Source organism: Wallemia ichthyophaga (assembly GCF_000400465.1).
Source record: "Wallemia ichthyophaga EXF-994 unplaced genomic scaffold scaffold8, whole genome shotgun sequence".
NCBI lineage: Eukaryota > Fungi > Basidiomycota > Wallemiomycetes > Wallemiales > Wallemiaceae > Wallemia > Wallemia ichthyophaga.
This window is the reverse complement of record NW_008806281.1, coordinates 73,994-99,764: the sequence shown is the minus strand read 5'-3', so window position 1 is coordinate 99,764 and position 25,771 is coordinate 73,994. Positions and strand designations below refer to the sequence as shown.

The 25,771-nt window shown below is 44.8% G+C and overlaps 9 protein-coding genes across 9 annotated transcripts; 5 read left to right on the top strand and 4 right to left on the bottom strand.

Annotated features, from left to right (window-relative positions):
- Positions 1 to 143: 143 nt before the first annotated feature.
- J056_004424 (Methylenetetrahydrofolate reductase 2) lies at positions 144 to 2,191 on the bottom strand (the record flags this gene model as incomplete). Its single annotated transcript, XM_009269619.1, has 6 exons — positions 144 to 566; positions 614 to 1,702; positions 1,750 to 1,882; positions 1,932 to 2,002; positions 2,056 to 2,067; positions 2,117 to 2,191. 6 exons carry the CDS (start codon positions 2,189 to 2,191, stop codon positions 144 to 146), a joined length of 1,803 nt encoding a protein of 600 aa, XP_009267894.1.
- A 144-nt stretch (positions 2,192 to 2,335) lies between these two features.
- J056_004423 (uncharacterized protein) lies at positions 2,336 to 4,105 on the top strand (the record flags this gene model as incomplete). Its single annotated transcript, XM_009269618.1, has 1 exon — positions 2,336 to 4,105. The coding sequence occupies one exon, from the start codon at positions 2,336 to 2,338 to the stop codon at positions 4,103 to 4,105; it is 1,770 nt and encodes a 589-aa protein (XP_009267893.1).
- A 42-nt stretch (positions 4,106 to 4,147) lies between these two features.
- Positions 4,148 to 5,666, top strand: J056_004422 (Peptidase M20 domain-containing protein 2; the record flags this gene model as incomplete). Its single annotated transcript, XM_009269617.1, has 4 exons — positions 4,148 to 4,582; positions 4,624 to 4,657; positions 4,707 to 5,300; positions 5,356 to 5,666. 4 exons carry the CDS (start codon positions 4,148 to 4,150, stop codon positions 5,664 to 5,666), a joined length of 1,374 nt encoding a protein of 457 aa, XP_009267892.1.
- Positions 5,667 to 5,888: 222 nt separating this feature from the next.
- J056_004421 (SWI/SNF chromatin-remodeling complex subunit sol1) lies at positions 5,889 to 9,360 on the bottom strand (the record flags this gene model as incomplete). Its single annotated transcript, XM_009269616.1, has 4 exons — positions 5,889 to 7,186; positions 7,236 to 7,332; positions 7,378 to 9,222; positions 9,277 to 9,360. 4 exons carry the CDS (start codon positions 9,358 to 9,360, stop codon positions 5,889 to 5,891), a joined length of 3,324 nt encoding a protein of 1,107 aa, XP_009267891.1.
- A 557-nt stretch (positions 9,361 to 9,917) lies between these two features.
- On the top strand, positions 9,918 to 10,827 carry J056_004420 (uncharacterized protein; the record flags this gene model as incomplete). Its single annotated transcript, XM_009269615.1, has 3 exons — positions 9,918 to 9,975; positions 10,075 to 10,465; positions 10,626 to 10,827. 3 exons carry the CDS (start codon positions 9,918 to 9,920, stop codon positions 10,825 to 10,827), a joined length of 651 nt encoding a protein of 216 aa, XP_009267890.1.
- A 268-nt stretch (positions 10,828 to 11,095) lies between these two features.
- J056_004419 (uncharacterized protein) lies at positions 11,096 to 11,349 on the bottom strand (the record flags this gene model as incomplete). The annotated part of the gene is made up of 2 exons (XM_009269614.1): positions 11,096 to 11,212; positions 11,260 to 11,349. 2 exons carry the CDS (start codon positions 11,347 to 11,349, stop codon positions 11,096 to 11,098), a joined length of 207 nt encoding a protein of 68 aa, XP_009267889.1.
- A 405-nt stretch (positions 11,350 to 11,754) lies between these two features.
- On the top strand, positions 11,755 to 12,288 carry J056_004418 (Tropomyosin-2; the record flags this gene model as incomplete). Its single annotated transcript, XM_009269613.1, has 2 exons — positions 11,755 to 11,772; positions 11,821 to 12,288. 2 exons carry the CDS (start codon positions 11,755 to 11,757, stop codon positions 12,286 to 12,288), a joined length of 486 nt encoding a protein of 161 aa, XP_009267888.1.
- Positions 12,289 to 12,350: 62 nt separating this feature from the next.
- J056_004417 (putative ubiquinone biosynthesis monooxygenase coq6) lies at positions 12,351 to 14,025 on the bottom strand (the record flags this gene model as incomplete). The annotated part of the gene is made up of 2 exons (XM_009269612.1): positions 12,351 to 13,708; positions 13,758 to 14,025. The coding sequence occupies 2 exons, from the start codon at positions 14,023 to 14,025 to the stop codon at positions 12,351 to 12,353; spliced, it is 1,626 nt and encodes a 541-aa protein (XP_009267887.1).
- A 24-nt stretch (positions 14,026 to 14,049) lies between these two features.
- Positions 14,050 to 24,091, top strand: J056_004416 (Heavy metal tolerance protein; the record flags this gene model as incomplete). The annotated part of the gene is made up of 4 exons (XM_009269611.1): positions 14,050 to 14,515; positions 14,559 to 22,562; positions 22,614 to 23,003; positions 23,055 to 24,091. 4 exons carry the CDS (start codon positions 14,050 to 14,052, stop codon positions 24,089 to 24,091), a joined length of 9,897 nt encoding a protein of 3,298 aa, XP_009267886.1.
- Between the last annotated feature and the right edge of the window lie 1,680 nt (positions 24,092 to 25,771).

Genomic DNA, 25,771 nt, shown 5'->3' with positions numbered 1-25,771 from the left:
TGTTGGGGGTAAATGTCGACTTGTACTGATTTGATCCGGGTTTTTTTTTTTTCTTTTTTACTAATGTTATGTCAAAAAGGGGGTTGAACCTTTGTAGACCAAGGTGAAATTAGTTCTATAGGTGTGAGAGTGTCTTGAGTGTGCTAATTCTTTGTGGTATCGTTAAGCACTGTCTTTTTATCGAATTCATTGATAAAAGGTTTGAATATGTCTTGACCATTCTTGAAGTCATTGTGGACGACGTTCACCAGGAAATGCGTGTCCATGATCTGTCTGATGATTTGTTGACTTGCCGATCCGTACTTGTACATATCGCTCCACTGATAGCCCAATTCATATGCTTCGTCTTTCCATGCCATGAAACTGACTGCTTCGACGATTGTGGGTTGGACTATTTCACTGCCAGGGAAGACACCCCACGTGACTGCATTAGGGCCTTCTGAGTGAGTGTTTGTTCTCAAATCACCGCGCTTATTGACTGCGTAATATGTCATCATCGGATTCAATTCTATACGACTGATTAATTTGTCTAGATTGTCTGGAGACACAAAAAACTCCAGATAAGCCTTGAATTGATTGTCAGCAGTGTAATTGGGTAGTCATTTCAACTAACTTTTTGGTATACGTATCCGCCTTTAGGACCCCAACCGTGCACTTTATCATCTGAGCGAGCACCGTTGACTGCAGGTTGAGAATTAATCGTAAAGAAGCCTATATCATTCATTTTTGCGAGTTGTCTATCAATGACGCTAGTTTCACGAGCTGGCGGTTGATCAGACCATGGTAAAGCTTTTAAGTCATTCAAGCAGAAACGGGAGAATAAACTGCAAATGTCATCGTACTTTGATGGTTCACCCCAGATTTCAAGAGCTTCCTCAGCCTTAAGGTTGATTGTTGGACCCCAACCGTCTAATTCACCGTATGCAGGAGAGCGTGAGTCACCCCATCTACCATTTGGAAACTCATCCCACATTTCCGTGCGCGACAAGTATGATTTCTGACGATTCGCCCAAAATATTGGTCTGATGTTTTCTGTGCGTCTCATAGGCGTGAGTGATGGTCTCCATGGAAGGGGATTGAGTATTTGAGTTTGTGGGATGAGATTCAACTCTTGTAAAATCATTTTAGGGCCACGTTCAAGGTTCATAGTATATAAATGAAGCCCTCTGATACCGATATTGGCGTCTAGTATCTGTTTGCACATTTGAGAAACGAGCTTAGTACCAACTTTTCTGACTGATGCATCATCCTCTTTGACTGCTTCGAGTTGTTGCATCCATGATTCAGGAACGTTAGCCTGAGCCATTTGTACAGCTTTTTGGAAACCGTTCCAAGTTTGGATCGGCATGATGCCGGGAACGATTGGGACGGTGATGCCAGCTTTGCGAACTTGTTTGCACCAATCGATAAAGTTATCAACATCGTAGAACATTTGAGTCATTATAAGATCAGCACCTGCTTCGACCTTTTCCTTTAAGTATTGCATTTCAAGGGCTTTGTCTGATGAGTGTTTGTATTGGAGGTTTCCTTCAGGGAAACCAGCGACGGCAACTTCGAAGTAGTCACCGTAGACACTTTTGATGTGCTTGACCAAATCAACCGCGTAAGTGAAGCCATTTGGGTGAGGATACCATTCAGTCTGACCTCTGGGAGGATCACCACGCAAAGCAAGGACGTTCGTGCAGCCATTCTTCTTGGCTTCCTTGGATATATGTAAGCAGACGAAGAGGGATATTATTATAAGCGCACCTCTAAAGCATTAATGACCTTTTCACGAGGCATGCCAGTACAGGTCAAATGCATGCAAGTCTCAACGCCGATTGAAGCCTGGCAAGTCTTGACGAGTTCAGTAGTCAATTCAGCAGTTCTGCCGCCAGAGTGCCTGAAATTGTTTAGACTTTGTTGAATACGTTGGCTGGTAGTGCACTAACCAAGTGATGTCGATAAATTCAGGACCCAAGCGTCTCATTCTTTCGATACGATCAACGAGATTTGTCATTCCCTGTATTGAACATGTTAGCTGAAATGTCCAGCCAGCTTAGACTATCAACCAACCTGAGCAGTTCTCTGTAAATTTCATTAGAATTTCAAGAAGCAACCAGTCTACAAAACTCACTGGCGGGAAGAATTCAAAACTCCACCAAAGCCTGTCTTCCCTTTCTGCAGCCAACAGCTTGTCCGTTATTTTCATCTCTCTTTAACGTAAATCACCAAGGATCACAAGGAAACATCGCTGGATTTTAATAGTCTAAATTTTATAAATCACTATTAAATTAATTGCCTAGGTCACTAGTAATTTCATATCCTCTATTAACCAATTGATGCTATCTCGACGATGGTCATACACCCACTAAAGTGCTTAATTCAATTATCCAAATCGTTCAAGCCTTTTCCTAGTACTTCGTCTAATCTAAAATCTAGTCTAACTCCTCCTCCTTCTCCTTCTCCATTCAAGCTCACTAGATCGCACAAGTTTTCACTCAAAAACACTCGCAGTAGACCCACAAATGCCCAATTACGCTCTCTTTTAGACACTTTACCTAGTAACTTGTGCGTACATTCAAATCATGATCCTTATGTTCGAGCCGTCGTTGAATTACTCAATCGTAAACACTTTAGCGCTGCTTTGCGTTTCTTTAAGTATTCCATTCATCCAAACGTTAGCAAAGGTGGGAGGAATATTTGCTACGCTCCAAGGACTCTCGTAACTATCATTTCTGCCGTCGTTGCGGCTAAAGTTGATTGTCAAGGTACAGATTTAGAACAGCTTAACAAGCTAGCTCAGCATTTACACCACAGCCTTCGTTGTTATACTGAGGAATGGAGCGAGAACATTAATTCTCCCTACCCACATGCTATTTCACGCGTTTATGAGCTGCTTCAGCGTTACGATATCGAATCTACCCCTAGTTTGTTAGCTGAACAACAACTACTCAATGTTGATCGCACTCATGGTACCCATATACACCTCATACGATCACTAATACATGAGTACAAATCTGTTGCATCAGATAAGGAAAGTGTTCTAGTCGATATCACAGCCATACTATCGCTAATCTCTCAAACTTACATCAAATTAGATAGGAAGTTTCTTAGTTTTATATCCTCCGCTTTCCTACAGTTGGGACAAGACAAAGCAGCAATAACAGATCGTTTGCGACAACTAGCAGAATGCGACACAATAGAAAACACCAAGAAATTATTAACAATAGTAGAGAATATAGAAAAAGGATCTAAATCAGCATCAGCATCGTTATCATCATCCACGTTACTCAAATCCTTTAAATTGAAAGGCACAACTTCATCTGTAGACTACAAGACGCATAGAGCAAAAGTCATGAGACGACTTGAGATGAGTGAGGACAACACCCATCTACATACCAATACTAGCAATCTACATCACTTAATTAGACTATCACTTACGAATAATCAACGCAAAGTAGCATTTAAGCAGGCTCATATGCATTTTACGGGTTTGCTTAAGTTGTATGAAAGTAAAAGAACACCAATGTCATTCCAGCCCGAATCTAAGCCAATCGTAGCCCAGATTAGGGCTAGGAATATACGCCGACGCGTATTTCTATCAGCGATGAGTATCTTCCAAACAGCAATCTACTGCAATTTTTACATAGGGTTCCGCTATGCCGTGCGCGCGTATATAGATATCGCGAATGCGGGTGTAATGCAACAAGCCAACACACACGAATACGAGCACCTACAGCGATTATTTTGGAAAACGAATCAACACTCCCCTCATTGGAATGGACGAGTGGGTCTGAGTAGAATGCTCAAGCTGTACAAGCAAGCGTGGTGCAAAAGGAGTATACACGATAATGGCGATATATGGCGCAAGAATTTGCGCAAGAATGAGAAAATGATTATGGAACTCTGCGTTAGGTACATGTCGGCTGATATTAATGCGCAGAATCGCATCAATGCTATCAAACTTGTTCTAGAGACTTTTGAAGCACTCGGTTGTTCTGTCCGAGAAGAGCTGTTGGCTAAGGTTATTCAGAGGTCTGACTTGAGCAGCAAAGAGCAGCTGGCTCGCATCATCAAGGCGTTGAATGAATTTGCGGTGAATAAAATGAAGCAGCAGCGTTGATTTTGTTGTGTATTATAATATAACCAATAACCAATAACTTTCATGTGGAATTGCTTATCGAAACGCAAACAATTCAAGGAGGAGCCAGGGAATGCAGAGCAAAGGGATTGTGAAGAGCAGGAGCAGCAAGAGTCATGCCTTCCAACCTATTTGGAAGTAGATGCAACCGATTCACACACCAACACCCTGCCATCATATGATCGTGCCAATTTCGAGCCAGTGGCAGACAGGGCAGCGGGGGTAATAGAAAGAACGTTGCACATGGAAGAGAGTGTACTGAGAGAGCTTGGTTCGACGATCCACCAAAATCCCGAACTGGCATTCAGAGAGCATTACGCGGCGAATACGCTCACCCACTTTATGCAGGGCAGGGGATGGCGAGTGGAGAGAGGAATCTGCGGGATGGAAACGGCGTGGAAGGCTACATTTAGTCGTGGAATAGGTGGACGCACAGTGGGATTCAACGCTGAGATGGATGTGAGTATGATGTCATTCCGGGGTTTATGCTGAATAGGCAGGCTTTGCCGGGCATAGGGCATGCATGTGGACACAGTGGGTAGCTGAATATTTCACGCCCTAATCTTCCGCCTAACACAGGCAGATCTGATAGCTGAGGGAGCATTAGCGGCAGCTTTGGGTGTGGCTGCAGCGATGGCAGAGATGGATGTATCCGGGAGGGTGCTCCTCCTAGGTACACCAGCGGAAGAGCGGGGCGGTGGCAAAATAAGAATGTTGAGACACGGTGCATACAAAAGCGCAGATGCGATGCTGATGATCCATCCGGGTGGAGGTGCGCCGTACAAAACTGATCTAATATCGCCCATGTTGGCAATCGATTCGTTCAGTGCAGAGTACTTGGGCAAGGCTGCACACGCAGCGCTTGCACCGCACGAGGGCATAAACGCACTCGACGCTGCCATCCTCGCATACACCAACATAAACGCTCTCCGTCAGCAGACCAAGCCGTATGAGCGCGTGCACGGTGTCATCGACACCGCGGGCTACTCGCCCAATGTTATCCCTGCGTACTCGTGCCTCAGGTATGGCGTGCGCAGCGCGACCCTGGCTGAGCTGGTGGAACTGAAGAGGAGGGTAGTTGCGTGCTTAAGAGCTGCTGCTGATGCTACCGGATGCCAATTCGTCTTGCATGATACCACCCCTCCTCACCCTGAACTTCGTCATAATGGGCTTCTCGGTGCGTACGTGGTTTGATCACTTGCGGATTGTCCTTACTCACACACTCTCTGCAGCCGTTGAATACGCAGCCGCATTGATGCGCAGATTTGGTACGCATGTCCAGCTCGCTTTGGACGTCCCTGGAGGCGCATCAACAGATTTCGGCGCTGTCACTTACGCTATGCCCGGTCTGCACCCTGCTTACGAAATTTATTCACAGGAAGGCGTTTCTAATCATACCGCAGAGTTCGCAAGGTGCACCGATACACCCATCGCCCATCGAAAAACACTCGAGGCGGCTACAGGTGTCGCACTAACGGCTTTCAGGGTTCTGTGCGATGATGATTTTGCTAGTGCTGTCCAATCTGAATTCCATGGCGAATAAAGTGCGACATTAGACTTTACTGTCATAAACATTAACTAAGGCAAAGTAGTCGCGGCTAAAACATGTATATGGAAACAATTAATAATACAATGGCTGACTGGGATAACGAAATAGTGGAGATGAGCAGTGTGATGAAAATATGGAAAATAGTGTCAATAGCGAGGGAGAGAGATGAGTGAAAAGAATAAAAACCATGATCCATATCTGTGTTACCAGATATTGCTAACTAATTTGCTCATCTTGAAGAAGCCAATTAGCGCCAAAGTTGTTATCAATCATTGCGTCATACTGGTCAGTCGCAGATCCAGCGAGCCATTCTTGAGCAGCGTTGGAAGTTTGGCTATTTGACGTCTTTTGCCTTCCGCTAGCCGACGCATCCTTGGGCGACTTGAGTTCATCGTTGACCGATTCAGGCGAAGGGTTCATTCCATTGATGAGTTCAGGCGTCTCGACGTTCATCTTCTTCGAGCTTACATTCTCACCACTTTCCTCATCCTGCTCCTGATCCTGATCATTGAATGAAGATTCATCAATCAATAGACTAAAGTCGAGCTCCTCGTTAGGTGGGAGATGGCCATGGATGTTGTCATCTGGCGAGAGTATAAACTCAGGCTCAGGTTTCGAGTGGACATCTTCGAGCGTCAGTGATGGTTTGAGTGGATGACCTTCATCTAGGCTGTTGAACATCTGTGGGTTACTTATATGCTGAGGTTGGGGTGCTGAAGATGGCAAGTTGTGCTTGAAATCTGCGAGTGCATTCTCCAAATAGGCGACTGGATCTTCAAGCGCCGTAGGTTTAGGTGGCTGCGTTGGTTGTGATGGTGCAGGTGTAGGTGCCTTTGGTAGAGACGGCGCAACGTTTTGCGCTGGTGAATCAATATCGATGGAGATTGGGGTGTTGTCGTTGCTTGTCGTACCATTTGCACCTCTTTGTGCATTCCGTGGTCTTGCTTGTGGCCTACCGCGTCCACGACCACCACTCGCTCTGGCACTCGCTGCAGCTGCTTTTTGAGAATACGGAGATTTCGGTGGCGTCTGGCCTGAATGTGCGGGTGGAGGAATGGGTGATGGTGAAAGATCTATAGGTGTATTTTGTATCTGCGGAGAAGTCTTTGTGCGCTTGGATGGCGGTGGTGCTTTGAGATTGTCAGTGCTTCTCTGTACGCCACTCATCAAAGCTGGAGAGGGTACTTGTGACTGCTGGTGGTGGTGTTGCTGTTGTTGTTGTAACTGTTGTTGTTGCTGCTGTTGCTGCTGTTGCTGTTGTTGCTGCTGCTGTTGGGCTTGCTTGAGCGCATTATTGAACATAGCCACCTGATCAACTTGTGAAGGTTGTGCTGGAGATGCAGAGTGCGAGGGTTGCTGTTGCGCTTGCTTCATGGCATTGTTGAAAATGGCAGACTGGTCCGGTGGTTGAGAAGGTGCTGCTTGAGGCTGGGAAGCAGGTCTCGGTGCTGCATTTTGTGCTATGCTTTGTATTCCTTGTACGTCCTTGACCTGATTCTTAACATACATGAAGCCTGCAATGATGGTTAATCAAAACAAATGAGACATTGAAACAACGCTTACATCGAGCCAATTGAATCCGCAGCCTGGTCATGTCCTCGAGATTGAAACAAAATTGACGCTGGGGAAGCATAAGAGTTTGCTGGTAATACATAACAGTCTGCATTGATAGTTAGTAAGTGTAAATATCACAAAACCAGCATACCATCAAAGAAATCTTCTTAACAGCTTCAATTTTACCTGGTTCTATTGGATCGTTCAAACACAAGAAAATTGGCAGGATAGTTTCTAAAGAGATAAGCATAGGCTTAATTTCAGCGCAAGTTTGTGCGATTTGGTGTTGTTCAGCAGGATTCAAATTGGGTTGAGAGTTAACAGGAGGTCTTTGTTGCATGATACTCTGCTTAATGGACTGAACAAGTTGAGAGGCCTGTGATAGTCTCTCTTTTGGAGGCATCATGATTGGCAAATTGTTAGCCATTGGAGGAGGAATACCTTGAGATGAAGGGTTGTTTTGAATAGGAGGAGGGATACCTTGAGATGAAGGGTTGCTTTGGATAGAAGGAGGGTTAGAAGGGTTAGTAACAGAGCTGGTGGCATCCAAAGACGGCGCAGTGGTAGACATTTGTGGTTGTTGGATCTTTCTGCGAAGCTGAAAAATTTGCTCAGGAGTCAAGTTTAAATTTCTCAACTGATCATCAGACATTGATGAGAGAGAAGCCATTAGTTGTTGTTGATGGATGGGCTGATTAGGCTGAGGTGGATTAGGTTGAGGTTGATTAGGTTGGGGTTGGGGGGGTTGAGATTGTTGAGGGAATTGTTGAGGAATTGGTTGAGGGAAACCAGTCATTGGTCTAGTTAGAGGTGATTGTTGTGGTTGTTGTGATTGTTGTTGATGCATGACAGCGGCTCTTCTCTGTGAGACTTGATCATGAATAGCTTTCATCCACACTTGTTCAAATGGAGCGAGGTATTCTCTGTAAACGTTTGCTAAAGCTTGGGAGGAGTTGTTAGAGATACGTGGATTAGAGTCTGAGAATTGATTAGACATTGGTAAACCGATGATTGCACCAACTAGTGGCCACTTTGATTGACGATGAACTTCCAAGCTGCCACCAGATTGGATGACAGTCATGTAGAGTTTGTGTAAATCAATACCTTTACCATCAACTTCAGGTAGTTTTTCAATAGGAGTGCCACGCTTCTTCATGAGATCGATAAGGGCTTTGAGAAAATTTTCGGGTTGAAGTTGAGGGAGCATGGAGAGGTTTGGGCGGGGTTGAGTGGGAGGTTGGTGAGTGGGTGTAGGTTGTTGTGGAGGTTGTTGTGGAGGTTGTTGCTGCTGTGGAGGATTTGAAGTACCAACCAAACCAAGACCAAGGATGTTTGAGTGATGATCGCCGGAAAAGTTATTTGAGAGACTGGGAAATTGGTGTTGATTAGCCCAGTTGTTATCGTAGTTGGTTGTAACTTGTGGCTGAGATTGAGAGTGTAACATATTGGTTGATTGTTTAGTCGATTGATTACTCCTAAGCTGTTGAATAAACAAAGCTTGTAAATTTTTAGCTTCATCATAAGACTTTCTAGCGTTATCTCGGTCTTGTGGGGATAAATTTGAATTTCTCAATTGTAAATCGATGGTTTCTATTTTCTGTTGGAGGTTCTTAGCGGCAGCTATTTGGGAGGGGACTAGGTGCGGATGTTGTGGTGGTTGCTGAGGGTGTTGCTGGGGTTGTTGAGGTTGTTGTTGTTGTGGCTGTTGCTGTGGTTGCTGTCTAACTTGCTGGCCACCACCGGCACCCTGTCCACCGCCCCGTTGAATATGCTCAAGTTGAGAATTTCTAATAAGCCTCTGTAATCTTTGAAGGTTATCGTTATTTAATTTATTTAATTTTGCAGCGTCGATTAGGAAGTGGAGGTTGTTTGATTGAAATGCTTGTTCAAGGGAAGGTGATTGGTTAAGGTCCTGAGGATGATTTTGTGTTTGTTGAGGTTGTCCTTGGGGCTGCTGCTGCTGCTGCATTCTACTCATTTGAGTTGCAATCATCGCCTATAAGGAAATCCACTAATCAGAGCAATTAAATTAATATAACAAATAACCCACCTGCTGCCTCTGTTGTGGATTTAATTGATTAAATTGCTGCTGTTGTTGTTGTTGAAGCAATCTACCAATTTCATTATTATTCATTGATGAATGTACTTGATAAAGGTATCTTAATTGATTGTCATTTTATTTTTATTTTTATTTTATTTTAAGTAAATCTATTGTTTATTGATATTTATATACATGTTATTTTCTATTTTACATTTTAACATCTTACAGACGTGTCGTGTCAATTCTCTTTCTTCAAAATCATTGACGATACCGTTAAACTAGTCAGCAATGACAATAAACCGCCATCGCCATAACCTTGGTTCGTAAACAGACCAAGTCTGTCTGGAATTAACAATAGCAACGGCTCAAGTGAAAGCGCATCAATTAAGGTGTACCCACCACTGCCACAATTCGTGTTTGGATAGCAGTCAGGTGTTTCAATTGCAGGTTTTACATCCATTATGAATGAACTGAACAGACGTCTGCCAACTGCCGAAGTCAAGCCTAAATTTGAAGCGCAATCAGAGACGAGTAGATCATCAAAGAGTGCAGCGCAGTTAGGATTGAACAGTACCACGAATATCAAAATAAACACGAATCTCAAGATAAAGAGGAAATTCGATTATGCACATAAGAATTAATTTAAGAAGATGGGCAGTATAGCCGATCACTATGCAGCCAAACCTAAGGTTTCCCCCAAGAAGCCAGGTCAGCCGAGAGCATAGACCAAGGGCAAGGCAAGTCCATCGAAGTCTGAACAATCTAGGCAAACGACACAGCCTACTTAACCCACCTCATCTGCTCAAGACGAGGGTTTTACGCAGAAGGAAGCTAAAGCTAGATCATCTGTAGCAGAACCAAGCCAACCTAACAAGAGAATCAAGGGGACTGTACCTTTAAATGAAAAGGAGCGTAGAGATGATATCAAGCGTAGATTAGAGGTGTCGAGACAGAAGAGACGGTTAAGTATGACAGCTAACACTAGAGGAAGACCACTTGGTAGGATTATCGGAGGCGGGAAACCACCAACTCGAGTCGCAACTGCTAGCAAGGCCGCTTGGATGATCAAGAGTGTAGGCAAGAAGATATTCGGTGGAGGTAGTAGTAGTACAACTAATGCAAAGGAATTGAGTAGCTCTGGAGGCGGCGAAGAAGGTATAGTAAAGACGAGAATTGTGAAAAAACATAAGAAGGTGCAGTAAGCACCGCCAACGCCAAGGCCATTTTCGTTTGCCGGTGCTAGAGGAAAGGGCGATAGGAATGATAACAGTAGAAGCACTGTAAACAATGCAAACACAGCAAACACTACAAACCCATCAAAACCTACAAGCTCCGCAAACCAAGCAGTAGAGGCACAGTAGAGGCACAGTAGAGGCACAGCAGAGGGCTGCAGGAAGGGTGAAGATGGCAAAGCTGAAGGACACCAATGAGGGAGGGAAGGGAATGCCAGCAAAGAGAGGAGTTAGGGGTAGTAATGTAAATAAGAGACCTTCGCAGGCAGAACAAGTTTCCAAGGCTAGGATGTCTCATTCACCAGTGAAGCGCAGAGGTACAGTATAAATGGAATGACACAAGTAAATATGTATTGTAATATACAAGGAAGAAGACTTCGAATAAACTTTAAAGTAAAAAATTGGGAATTGATATCAAGTCAAATTTCTTTTCAATACTCGTGTTGAAGCAGGTTATTCCATCGTAGTGAGCTTTCGCCTTCTCTATTCCCTCTTTTGAAAGAGCCGAGACCATCTGCCACACGTCAGACATTGCAATTGAATTACGTAACTTACTTGACGCGTGTTGAGGGAGTTGGGACGCAAATCCATAAGCATTATAGCTTCGTCTTGGACATATATTTTACTGATGCCAAGGGTGTGGCATCCTCCTTGCGTTGTTTGGGATTGACGAGAAATCCCCAATCGTTTTTTATGGCAGTTTCTGTCTTCTCCTTGTATTTTTTAATGCGTTTTTGGTCCTTTTGCTGATCTTAGCTACATCTTCGGCGTAAAACAGCTTCTTCTTCTCCTTTTCACGCTCCCTGTTCATCATAGCGACCATTTCTTCGAATTGAGCATTTGAAGCCATTCGTTATAGTGAGCCTAGACAACAAATTGGCTTTCCTGCACAATTAACCTCTATTATCTAAGTACTTGTGGCTGCACCTAGTCGCCATCCGAGCCGTTTCTCCACGTTAGCCTCATTTCTTCCCAGGAGTCGAACAAAGGCGTAAACCGGTGTAAAACTGTGTAATATCTACATAATGCATTCATACCTGTTTACATTCTTGATCAAAATTTTCGGGAAATTTTCTAGAATATGAACATTTCGTTAAAAATTTTCTCCTCGCTCAATTGGAAACAAAAGCTCATTTAGGCTTCTTTCCTCGGTCGAATTTATTTTTCACCCGCCCCGAAACCCATCTTAGGGTTTTGATGAATTAAACTTACGTTTGAAGTCAAACCACACGTCAAACCACAAATTTCATCACGAATGGAGAAGATTAAAGAGGTTTTTATCGGTTCATTTACAAATAATATAACACTGACACCCACACAGAAACTCAACAACCTCCGCATTGAAGCTGATTCCAACCTTGAAAGGGCTGAAGTTTCTGAGGAACGTGTAAAGAAGCTTGAACAGGATTCCCTTCAAAGGGAACAAGAAGTTCAATCCCTTCAACACAAACTCAGTCTCGCTGAATCTGACAACGATTCCCTCGAATCTCGTCTCAATGACTTGAAAGGTTTCAGAGACGAGGAAGACGCTCACCGCACAAACGCTGAAGCTTTACATCGCAAAATAGCCCTCTTAGAAGACGAACTCGACAACTCTGAAAAGAATTTGAAAGACGTCACTGAAAAACTCCGTCAAGTTGACGTCAAAGCTGAGCACTTTGAACGCCAAGTACAGCGCGTTGAACAAGAACGTGATGCCTGGGAGAAAAAGTATGAAGACTCTCAAGAAAAGTTGGGTTCGATGAAACGTGAATTAGACGAAGTTATCGCTCAAATGAACTCCCTCTAAACTCAACTCTATATCATCTCTTTATCGCACAAATCATATCCTATGCTTGATTTTTTTATTTCTTACTTCTTATTTACAATTCCATTCATCATTTCGTTTACCTTTCCCTCTCCAAATCTCCCAACTTGTCTTGCTGTTGCGCTGAGCATTGTTATTGCTTTTCCAACACTCTCTATTCCATCTGCTATAATACTATCACCATCTTCCTTCTCTATGCCCTTTGTGCCTGCATGTCTCACAAGGAATTCCTTCACCCTATCTATCTCATTGATCATCTCCAACCCCATACTACGCAGCTGCACCAGTGGGTTCTCCCCACTTACTTGGAACAACGCATTTAACTTATCTGTCATCATAAGCATGGTTAGATTTACTACATAGCGATCCCTCGTATACCTCTCCAATATCGTCTTGCTTCCTATATCTCCCCCTAATCTTTGGCCCTCTGCTAGTACTGACGTGAGTGATTGCACATCTCCCATCCCTAAATTCAACCCTTGTCCTGCAAGTGGGTGACAGCTGTGAGCCGCGTCTCCTACCAATACTGCTCTATTCCCATCATATCCATCAGTATGATTTAGTTTCAGTGGGAATGATGCCTGCGATCCATCCACTACTGATGTCACTAACGGTGGAAACCCTTCATGATCACTTGGTGGTATCCCATCAGCTACTCCGTTACTAATCTGTCGCGAGGTAGTCATATCAATTCCTTGTGCACTCTCAAGCTGCTTCACTAGCAGTAAAAAGCTATCATAGTCGAGATTTACGTTATTGTAAAGTGTTGCAAGTATATCCTCTCTAAATCTGAACGCAGCATTGATAAGTAACCCAAGCACTCTTATGTCAGCCTGTTTGAACTTGTTCGCAAGCTCAGGTGTTGTTGACCACACCATTGACGCTGCTGAGCCCGGTAACGGCAGATAAGCGATCGGTCCTGTTGGCAAAAATCTTTGAAACGCTGTTTGTGATGAATGTGATGCGTTATGAGATGGTTGTGTTTCTAATGTCGAAACAAATCCTGCTGCGTTGTATGACCATCCCACTGCTTCGATTTCGGAGAATTTCCGTACAGGTGAGTTGAACCCGTCTGCACCAATTATGAGCCGTGTACGTAGGCTATCTCCGTTTTCTAAATTAACCCTGGGCCACTCATTATCACGATCTATATATCTAATCTTTGCCGAGTCGAGTATGTCAATAGACGTCGACCTGTCAATATGATCGAGGAATGATTTTTGCAGATTTGTATTTTCCATCATATACGAAAGCGTGCTGCTGTCCTTTGCGAGTGCTCCGTAGTCTTCGTCGTCGAGCTGCCTGCCAAATGTGATCCTGGCATCAGTCCTGCCATCCCAGACCTGCATATTGTTGACTGGAGAAACACGGCATGTATTAAGAGTGTTTAAACCACCTGTGCCTGCATCTTCTTCAGCTGTCACAACCTCCACTTGTCAAACTCAACTCACGCTGGAAATACACGTAATTTGAAGCACTAATCGACGAACACCTATTCGAATACGCTGGGAGTTCATTTCCATTCCAATTTCTCACGCCATCCAGCGAATTCGCTTCGATTAATCCAATTTTGAGTGCTTTGAGATCGGCACACGATCCCAGTGACGAAGCCAACGCCAATCCAACAGGCCCACCGCCAACAATCAGGACATCATAAGACTGTGTCACTTGCCGAGGTACCTTATTAAAAAGATTAAATGCCTGTTTTGATGTCATCATGAACGTTGACTCCAAACCTCCACCATGGCAGTAATTGCAATCGGATTGCGCGCTGCACCGCAAGTTATCCTAATTACCCGCTATGCTATTCCTATTCTACTCAATGCCGTCGTCTTATTTGGTCTCGCTAGAGTGTATATCTCCCCCCCAGATCCACAGCCATCTCGAAAGAGATACAGACGTGTGTGGTTATTCGTAATTACGCAATCTGTACTATTTACCTACTTTGCTGATTTACTCGCGTCTTTTTTACACTTTTTTATCTTCAAATCTGTTTATCGCAATCCAGTCATATACGAGCACTGGCTGGCACTCGTCGTGCATTGCATCGGTGCTTCTGCAGCATATGCTTTTGGTTCCCTTGCCATTGCCTACGCGGTCCAGAAAAATAAAAATATCTGCTCTTATGTCCAATCTTTCTACATTATATCGGTAATCCTCGAATTGAGTCTTCTTATTACGTGGATTGACTATCTTAAATTTTATTCTGGTGGGTTTATTTTGGTTTCTAGTACTCAATCTCACTCGAACAGATACAAAGCATCTCCCTGCAATTGAATATGCACACATCGCGATTCAGTCATTACGCGTCATATGTCTTGCTATTGGAAGTGCGTTGCTTGTTTGCGGTGTTACTACTACCTTCGTCAGGTATGACAGCCATGGCAATGCTGCGCCTGGTGAGAACTCTCCCTTGCTCAACGACTCTATACAGTACGGTGCAACCAGCGAAGACACAACTGACACAACTGACACAACTAGTGACGATGCTACGCACGACGCAAAGGACAAATCTCCTTCTGCTGGCATGGGTGCGTTCATGAAACGTATGTATCAACTCGGTGATGTCCTTTGGCCACGTGGTTCACCACGCCTACAAACACTTGCCTTCTTCTGTCTTGTTTTGTTACTTGTCGGTAGATATATCAACCTTCTCGTTCCAATTCAGTTGGGTAAAGTTGTCGAAGACCTCTCTTCCTACTCCTCGCCTTGGAAGCACTTGATCATTTATATCGCTCTTCGATTCTTCCAAGGCTCCGGAGGCCTTTTGCAAGTAGTCCAGAACATCGCTTGGATTCCTATAACACAGTGGACAGACCGGAACATGTCTACTCACTGTTTCACCCATCTCCTCAATCTTAGCCTGGCGTTCCACACGCACAGGAAGACTGGTGAGATTCTGCGTATTCTCGACAAGGGGCAAGCTTTGAACAACTTCTTCCAAATGCTTCTATTTTCTATCTTCCCCACTGTCGCCGATATCTGTGTCGCTCTCGGCTACTTCTATTTCAAATTCGGTGGGGTGTTGTCGCTCATCATCGCGTCTGTCATGTTCCTCTATGGGTATATATCGGTGCTTATCACACGCTGGCGCACAGCGCAGCGTCGCGACTACGTCGCTAAGGACAATATAACAAGGGCGATCTACACGGACGCATTGCTCAACTACGACACGATCAAGTATTTCACAGCCGAAGCGCATGAAATCAGTCGCTACACTACCGCTTTCAAGAATTTCCAAGCGGTGGAGAAAAAGGTGATAGCGTCGCTGTATCTTTTGAACATGGCACAGAACGTTATTATTGTCTCGGGTATAGCAGCGGGTACGGCAGTGGTTTGTGCGGGAGTAGCGCAAGGACGATCTGATGCAGCAGAGCTGGTAGTGTTCTTAACTTTCCTCCAGCAGCTATACGTGCCTTTGAACAATCTCGGGATGATTTACCGTTCGATTAATACGAGTCTAGTTGATAGTGAGAAGCTAATGCAACTGCTTAGCGAGCACACTGATATCAACGACAAGCCTAACGCAGTAGCTTTCCACACTCGTCAACCACTCATCAAATTCGATAGGGTTGGGTTCAGGTATGATAGTTCTGGATACGCACTCGATAACTTGTCGTTCCAAGTGCCTACAGGTCAGACAGTTGCTCTGGTGGGTGAAAGTGGTAGTGGTAAAAGCACTATTCTGCGTCTTCTCTACCGCTTCTACGACGTCGACGCGGGTTCTATCACTATCAACGGGGTAGACTTGCGCGATATGCAGCAACATGCTCTACGTCGTCTCATAGCCATCATACCGCAAGATTGCGCCCTCTTCAACGAATCCATCGCGTTTAATTTGAAATACGGCAAGGATGATGCTACAGATGCGGAGATAGTATCGGCTGCGAAAGCGGCGCAGATGCACGAGCGCATTCTCTCCTTCCAAGACGGGTACGATACGCGCGTCGGTGAGCGAGGCGTAAGATTGAGTGGTGGGGAGAAACAGCGCATTGCAATAGCACGCGCTCTCCTCAAAGACGCTCCTATACTGTGTCTAGATGAGGCTACGTCGGCTCTCGATACTAATACAGAGCGCGAGATCCAGGCTGCATTCAACGAGCTCAGTCAGGGTCGCACTACTATCATTATCGCTCATAGACTCTCCACTATCGCTAAATCCGACCTCATCCTCTTTGTGCAGGACGGTCGCGTCGTTGAGAGCGGTTCGCACTCTCACCTTCTCAGCCTTAACGGCATGTTTGCGACCATGTGGAAGAAACAGGTAGAGGGTGAGACTGAAGATGGCGATCATCTTCCTAAGCTCCTCAAGGACTGCAGCTACTGCAGTGGCGTTAAGTGCTCGAGATGCTCCAATTGCGGCAAGTGCACAAGCAAGAAATGCACCTGCGCTAAGAAAGGTAACGAGGACGACCATTCATCGTCAGATTCAGACTCAGGATCAGATGAAGATGATGATGAAGAAAAAGACACACGCAAACCCACCCAGCGTCACCAGGAAAAGGTCGATGAAAAGGGGAAGCAGCCTGCTGACAGAGACTACAGGGAATACAAACGCACCTACAATGGCAAAGTCACTGGCAAGATTGATGGTGAGTTTGATTATAGTTTGAAATTCTCAACCAAGCTTATAGACGTTTTAGAATCTCCTAAGGTCGACAAGAAGCAACCAGACGTCAAGCAATCTCGTGAGGACCATGGCAAGGTTGACGGGAACTTCAAAAAGGTTGATCAGCCACACGTCGATGTGAAGCAACCAGACGTCAAGCAATCTCGTGAGGACCATGGCAAGGTTGACGGGAACTTCAAAAAGGTTGATCAGCCACACGTCGATGTGAAGCAACCAGACGTCAAGCAATCTCGTGAGGACCATGGCAAGGTTGACGGGAACTTCAAAAAGGTTGATCAGCCACACGTCGATGTGAAGCAACCAGACGTCAAGCAATCTCGTGAGGACCATGGCAAGGTTGACGGGAACTTCAAAAAGGTTGATCAGCCACACGTCGATGTGAAGCAACCAGACGTCAAGCAATCTCGTGAGGACCATGGCAAGGTTGACGGGAACTTCAAAAAGGTTGATCAGCCACACGTCGATGTGAAGCAACCAGACGTCAAGCAATCTCGTGAGGACCATGGCAAGGTTGACGGGAACTTCAAAAAGGTTGATCAGCCACACGTCGATGTGAAGCAACCAGACGTCAAGCAATCTCGTGAGGACCATGGCAAGGTTGACGGGAACTTCAAAAAGGTTGATCAGCCACACGTCGATGTGAAGCAACCAGACGTCAAGCAATCTCGTGAGGACCATGGCAAGGTTGACGGGAACTTCAAAAAGGTTGATCAGCCACACGTCGATGTGAAGCAACCAGACGTCAAGCAATCTCGTGAGGACCATGGCAAGGTTGACGGGAACTTCAAAAAGGTTGATCAGCCACACGTCGATGTGAAGCAACCAGACGTCAAGCAATCTCGTGAGGACCATGGCAAGGTTGACGGGAACTTCAAAAAGGTTGATCAGCCACACGTCGATGTGAAGCAACCAGACGTCAAGCAATCTCGTGAGGACCATGGCAAGGTTGACGGGAACTTCAAAAAGGTTGATCAGCCACACGTCGATGTGAAGCAACCAGACGTCAAGCAACCTCGTGAGGACCATGGCAAGATTGACTGGTCTTTCAAGAGGGTTCATCTGCCAAACCTGGACGTGAAACAACCACTTTTCGAGCTTCCTGGTCATTATGGTAGTATATTCAACGGTGTTTCTGTCTTCGGTGGTAATTTTTTGATCGAGTCACTTGACTGGTTTAGCTTTGTTTCTGATAAGCCTGACGCCATCACGTTCGATACTCGCCAACCTGTCATTAAATTCGATAATGTCGTTTTCAGCTACGACTCTGACAATGCACTGCAAGGCTTATCGTTTGAAGTTCCCACTGGCAAGACCATTACGCTCTTCAGTGACGGTGACAGTGGAAATAATACGATATTAGACTTGCTTTATCGCTTCCACGATGTCGGCAAAGGTTCTATCAGCATTAATGGTATTGATGTCAGAGACATGAAGCTTCAGTCACTCAGAAAACACATTGCCATCATCTCGCAAGTTTGCCCATTATTCAACGAGACCTTCACCTTCAACTTAAAGTATGGTAACGAAAGCGCTACTAAGGAAGAGATCGTAAGCGCCTGTAAAGTTGCTAAGTTACACGACAAGGTACTTTCATTCCAATACGGCTACGATACCAGAATCGGTGATGAAGGTATCACATTGAACGGTGGTGATAAATTGCGTATAGCCATAGCTAGAGCATTGTTGAAAGATGCACCAATCTTCTGCTTCGATGTGACTAGCTTGGAGTTGGATGATGACACCGAGAAGGAGATCCAAGCTTTGTTTGCGGAGTTGAGCGTAACTAGAACGACAATTATTATCTCGAACAGGATCTCAACAATCACCAAGTCAGATGTGATATTCTACATTCAAGGCGGTAAGGTTATTGAGAGCGGTACAGAATCTCAGCTTCTCAATTCGAATGGTTTATTCGCTAGGATGTGGACAAAGCTGGTAGGTGGTACAGAAGACAAGTCGAAGGTCGACAAGAAGCAACCAAACGTCAAGCAATCGCGTGAGGACCATGGCAAGGTTGACGTGAACTACAAAAAGGTTGATCAGCCACACGTCGATGTGAAGCAACCAGACGTCAAGCAATCGCGTGAGGACCATGGCAAGGTTGACGTGAACTACAAAAAGGTTGATCAGCCACACGTCGATGTGAAGCAACCAGACGTCAAGCAATCGCGTGAGGACCATGGCAAGGTTGACGTGAACTACAAAAAGGTTGATCAGCCACACGTCGATGTGAAGCAACCAGACGTCAAGCAATCGCGTGAGGACCATGGCAAGGTTGACGTGAACTACAAAAAGGTTGATCAGCCACACGTCGATGTGAAGCAACCAGACGTCAAGCAATCGCGTGAGGACCATGGCAAGGTTGACGTGAACTACAAAAAGGTTGATCAGCCACACGTCGATGTGAAGCAACCAGACGTCAAGCAATCGCGTGAGGACCATGGCAAGGTTGACGTGAACTACAAAAAGGTTGATCAGCCACACGTCGATGTGAAGCAACCAGACGTCAAGCAATCTCGTGAGGACCATGGCAAGATTGACTGGTCTTTCAAGAGGGTTCATCTGCCAAACCTGGACGTGAAACAACCACTTTTCGAGCTTCCTGGTCATTATGGTAGTATATTCAACGGTGTTTCTGTCTTCGGTGGTAATTTTTTGATCGAGTCACTTGACTGGTTTAGCTTTGTTTCTGATAAGCCTGACGCCATCACGTTCGATACTCGCCAACCTGTCATTAAATTCGATAATGTCGTTTTCAGCTACGACTCTGACAATGCACTGCAAGGCTTATCGTTTGAAGTTCCCACTGGCAAGACCATTACGCTCTTCAGTGACGGTGACAGTGGAAATAATACGATATTAGACTTGCTTTATCGCTTCCACGATGTCGGCAAAGGTTCTATCAGCATTAATGGTATTGATGTCAGAGACATGAAGCTTCAGTCACTCAGAAAACACATTGCCATCATCTCGCAAGTTTGCCCATTATTCAACGAGACCTTCACCTTCAACTTAAAGTATGGTAACGAAAGCGCTACTAAGGAAGAGATCGTAAGCGCCTGTAAAGTTGCTAAGTTACACGACAAGGTACTTTCATTCCAATACGGCTACGATACCAGAATCGGTGATGAAGGTATCACATTGAACGGTGGTGATAAATTGCGTATAGCCATAGCTAGAGCATTGTTGAAAGATGCACCAATCTTCTGCTTCGATGTGACTAGCTTGGAGTTGGATGATGACACCGAGAAGGAGATCCAAGCTTTGTTTGCGGAGTTGAGCGTAACTAGAACGACAATTATTATCTCGAACAGGATCTCAACAATCACCAAGTCAGATGTGATATTCTACATTCAAGGCGGTAAGGTTATTGAGAGCGGTACAGAATCTCAGCTTCTCAATTCGAATGGTTTATTCGCTAGGATGTGGACAAAGCTGGTAGGTGGTACAGAAGACAAGTCGAAGGTCGACAAGAAGCAACCAAACGTCAAGCAATCGCGTGAGGACCATGGCAAGGTTGACGTGAACTACAAAAAGGTTGACCAGCCACACGTCGATGTGAAGCAACCAGACGTCAAGCAACCTCGTGAGGACCATGGCAAGGTTGATGGTGAGTTTAATTATAGTTTGAAATTCTCAACCAAGCTTATAGACGTTTTAGAATCTCCTAAGGTCGACAAGAAGCAACCAGACGTCAAGCAATCTCGTGAGGACCATGGCAAGGTTGACGGGAACTTCAAAAAGGTTGATCAGCCACACGTCGATGTGAAGCAACCAGACGTCAAGCAATCTCGTGAGGACCATGGCAAGGTTGACGGGAACTTCAAAAAGGTTGATCAGCCACACGTCGATGTGAAGCAACCAGACGTCAAGCAATCTCGTGAGGACCATGGCAAGGTTGACGGGAACTTCAAAAAGGTTGATCAGCCACACGTCGATGTGAAGCAACCAGACGTCAAGCAATCTCGTGAGGACCATGGCAAGGTTGACGGGAACTTCAAAAAGGTTGATCAGCCACACGTCGATGTGAAGCAACCAGACGTCAAGCAATCTCGTGAGGACCATGGCAAGGTTGACGGGAACTTCAAAAAGGTTGATCAGCCACACGTCGATGTGAAGCAACCAGACGTCAAGCAATCTCGTGAGGACCATGGCAAGGTTGACGGGAACTTCAAAAAGGTTGATCAGCCACACGTCGATGTGAAGCAACCAGACGTCAAGCAATCTCGTGAGGACCATGGCAAGGTTGACGGGAACTTCAAAAAGGTTGATCAGCCACACGTCGATGTGAAGCAACCAGACGTCAAGCAATCTCGTGAGGACCATGGCAAGGTTGACGGGAACTTCAAAAAGGTTGATCAGCCACACGTCGATGTGAAGCAACCAGACGTCAAGCAATCTCGTGAGGACCATGGCAAGGTTGACGGGAACTTCAAAAAGGTTGATCAGCCACACGTCGATGTGAAGCAACCAGACGTCAAGCAATCTCGTGAGGACCATGGCAAGGTTGACGGGAACTTCAAAAAGGTTGATCAGCCACACGTCGATGTGAAGCAACCAGACGTCAAGCAATCTCGTGAGGACCATGGCAAGGTTGACGGGAACTTCAAAAAGGTTGATCAGCCACACGTCGATGTGAAGCAACCAGACGTCAAGCAACCTCGTGAGGACCATGGCAAGATTGACTGGTCTTTCAAGAGGGTTCATCTGCCAAACCTGGACGTGAAACAACCACTTTTCGAGCTTCCTGGTCATTATGGTAGTATATTCAACGGTGTTTCTGTCTTCGGTGGTAATTTTTTGATCGAGTCACTTGACTGGTTTAGCTTTGTTTCTGATAAGCCTGACGCCATCACGTTCGATACTCGCCAACCTGTCATTAAATTCGATAATGTCGTTTTCAGCTACGACTCTGACAATGCACTGCAAGGCTTATCGTTTGAAGTTCCCACTGGCAAGACCATTACGCTCTTCAGTGACGGTGACAGTGGAAATAATACGATATTAGACTTGCTTTATCGCTTCCACGATGTCGGCAAAGGTTCTATCAGCATTAATGGTATTGATGTCAGAGACATGAAGCTTCAGTCACTCAGAAAACACATTGCCATCATCTCGCAAGTTTGCCCATTATTCAACGAGACCTTCACCTTCAACTTAAAGTATGGTAACGAAAGCGCTACTAAGGAAGAGATCGTAAGCGCCTGTAAAGTTGCTAAGTTACACGACAAGGTACTTTCATTCCAATACGGCTACGATACCAGAATCGGTGATGAAGGTATCACATTGAACGGTGGTGATAAATTGCGTATAGCCATAGCTAGAGCATTGTTGAAAGATGCACCAATCTTCTGCTTCGATGTGACTAGCTTGGAGTTGGATGATGACACCGAGAAGGAGATCCAAGCTTTGTTTGCGGAGTTGAGCGTAACTAGAACGACAATTATTATCTCGAACAGGATCTCAACAATCACCAAGTCAGATGTGATATTCTACATTCAAGGCGGTAAGGTTATTGAGAGCGGTACAGAATCTCAGCTTCTCAATTCGAATGGTTTATTCGCTACGATGTGGACAAAACTGGTACGTAGCCAGGAGAAGCATATTGGCGGCAAAGACCCAAAGGGTATGTTCTTTTGCTTTTTCTGGATTGACTAAAAGCTTATTCATTTCTCAGGACCTTCCCAAGATCATCAGGTCGTAAATGATCAAGTTGGAACGCGTTGGAGTACTTACAGTGATGTTTTACTTGGGTCATCAACGTCTGATGTGCAAGCCAACCTGAAGCATTTAGGTGATGACGTCGAAGGGCCGTTGGAAGATGAAGAAGACAGCGATTCAGACAGGACCATTAAGAATGCTTCAGATGATTCTTCTTCTGACTCGTCGAATTCTCCTCAACGCCGTCCTAAGTTGCTAGAGGGTGAAGGGACGAACCTTCAAGATGAGGATAACGACAGCGATTCTGACAAAACCGTCAAAAATATTTCAGATGATTCTTCCTCATCTGACGAGTCAGATGGTCCTCCAGGTGATCCAAAGCAGGCAGAGACCGAAGCCCGTAACGGTGAGTTTGTTAGCATTACAGATTGTGTCAGAAGGCTTATAGACTTGTCAGAATCTTCTAAACAGGACCAGTCACAGCCAGATGTCGAGTACCCTTCCAAGTTTGATAGTATTTTCAACGGTGTTTCTGTCTTCGGTGGTAATTTTTTGATCGAGTCACTTGACTGGTTTAGCTTTGTTTCTGATAAGCCTGACGCCATCACGTTCGATACTCGCCAACCTGTCATTAAATTCGATAATGTCGTTTTCAGCTACGACTCTGACAATGCACTGCAAGGCTTATCGTTTGAAGTTCCCACTGGCAAGACCATTACGCTCTTCAGTGACGGTGACAGTGGAAATAATACGATATTAGACTTGCTTTATCGCTTCCACGATGTCGGCAAAGGTTCTATCAGCATTAATGGTATTGATGTCAGAGACATGAAGCTTCAGTCACTCAGAAAACACATTGCCATCATCTCGCAAGTTTGCCCATTATTCAACGAGACCTTCACCTTCAACTTAAAGTATGGTAACGAAAGCGCTACTAAGGAAGAGATCGTAAGCGCCTGTAAAGTTGCTAAGTTACACGACAAGGTACTTTCATTCCAATACGGCTACGATACCAGAATCGGTGATGAAGGTATCACATTGAACGGTGGTGATAAATTGCGTATAGCCATAGCTAGAGCATTGTTGAAAGATGCACCAATCTTCTGCTTCGATGTGACTAGCTTGGAGTTGGATGATGACACCGAGAAGGAGATCCAAGCTTTGTTTGCGGAGTTGAGCGTAACTAGAACGACAATTATTATCTCGAACAGGATCTCAACAATCACCAAGTCAGATGTGATATTCTACATTCAAGGCGGTAAGGTTATTGAGAGCGGTACAGAATCTCAGCTTCTCAATTCGAATGGTTTATTCGCTACGATGTGGACAAAACTGGTACGTAGCCAGGAAAAGCAGTCGCAAGAACAGCAACATGGCGAAGAAGCTCCACATGCCCTATCGACCCATACAACATCACGACAACTTCAAGATCGACACAATGTCAGAAAGTTTAAACTTAGAAACAAGCGCAAAAACCAAGGAAGAGCTTGGTAGATTTATGTATTTCCATTAACTTTTCAAACATTCACTCAATTATTTTGTTTTTCAATAACGAACCGGCCAATTTTTGGTTGTGGATTAGAGGGAGAGTGTGTGGAAGTGATGGAAATTCACTACGGATTGCGCGCTGTTTTTTGAAGAGGTAGCGTTGGATTGCTTTATCCAGGAGCGTATAAACGCCTTCACGCAAAGTCTCTCGCAGTGGAATTTTGAATGGCTACAGCGGCGCCCCCACTTTGAAAATGTTCTGCAACGAAACCTCAAAAAATTTGTAAACTCAAATGCATATTTAAAGCGATAAAATGTAAAATCTGCGTTCATTTACACTTTTTATATTGTTGTCTTGCATTCCTGTGACTCTGATTTGAAAGTATAGCAATTAAAGATAAAGACTAAAATGAGTCATAGAAATACCCTTGGCGTGGAAAAAGTTTGTGGAGAGGATGTTTGATTTCTGCATTCAACGAAGAAGAGAGGAGGATCGACTATGACTGCATCAGCAACTACAAAGTGAGCAACAACAAAACAGAGACAACTTCTGGTATGACCTTGCTGAGTGTGTCTCACACAGAGTGCTAGCAAGTGTATACACTTATGTTCGAACTCGATAGCATCCTTATGCAAACAAAGGAGTCTGGACGAAACACAAGAATGATAGGTTAGTAGAGTGAGTGAGACATTTGAAGCACTGCAATCAACCAACCCGTGCTCAGTGCACCAGTCCAGCTTGAAGCTTGTTGGATAGTGATATCGCACATTTCCAAGCGTTCAGCCATCGAGTGCTACCACCGGATGTTTGCTTGTCCAGAAAGACGCAAGGGGCTTTGGTCGGAGGATGAAAAGATTGTGTACCTCTCAATCGTAATATTAATTACAAATGAGCGAAATTACATGAGTAGAGATGGTCACAATCCTTTTTGTTTGTAGGAGAAGATGAGCAGGAAGCTTTTAGCACTTCAGTGTGCATCAAATGGAAAGATGAGCTACGAGGACGTGGCCTCTCTCGTGAAGTGCTTGTATGTTCTGTGCAAGGTTACGTATCGCTCCCAATCGAACATTATTCCAAGTGCGATCATTCTGCTGCGTAACGTCGTCAATTATACTCTCACGTGCCGTCCAAAGATAAACGTCCGACGGGGTATGATGATGATGAAATCTGATTATATTTTAAGACGATACATGTTATAAACTGCATCCATCAATACTTCTTAAAGCATGAGGAGTCAAAGGGGGTTCCGAATTTACTGGAAGCGTTTCTTGACTAGCGTCGTAATATGTAAATTGGTGGTGGTTCTCAATTACACTGAACCACCGAAGTATCTTTGGTACGTATTTAATTGCGGTTTGAAGAACTCGTAAAGGACTTGAATAGAGTGTGCGTTTCTGAGTATTGGACCTAAGTCGAACTGAATATTGATCTTGGTAATCTTTCTTCTTAACGTGATTCTGGTCATTGTATGTTTTCTGCATATGAAGATTCTATGGGAGATGTTGTCCTCTGTGCCACATGCACGGCATTTAGGTGAATCAATCAGTCGGAACCGGTAACGGTAAGACTTAGTCGTAGGGTAATGCCCTGACCGTAGCTGGGTGGCTAGGCATCTCGTTGCTCTGGGCAGTTCATTGAATATCTTGGCCGTTTTTGCTGCTGTCAGCCTTCCAGCTGATGTTTTT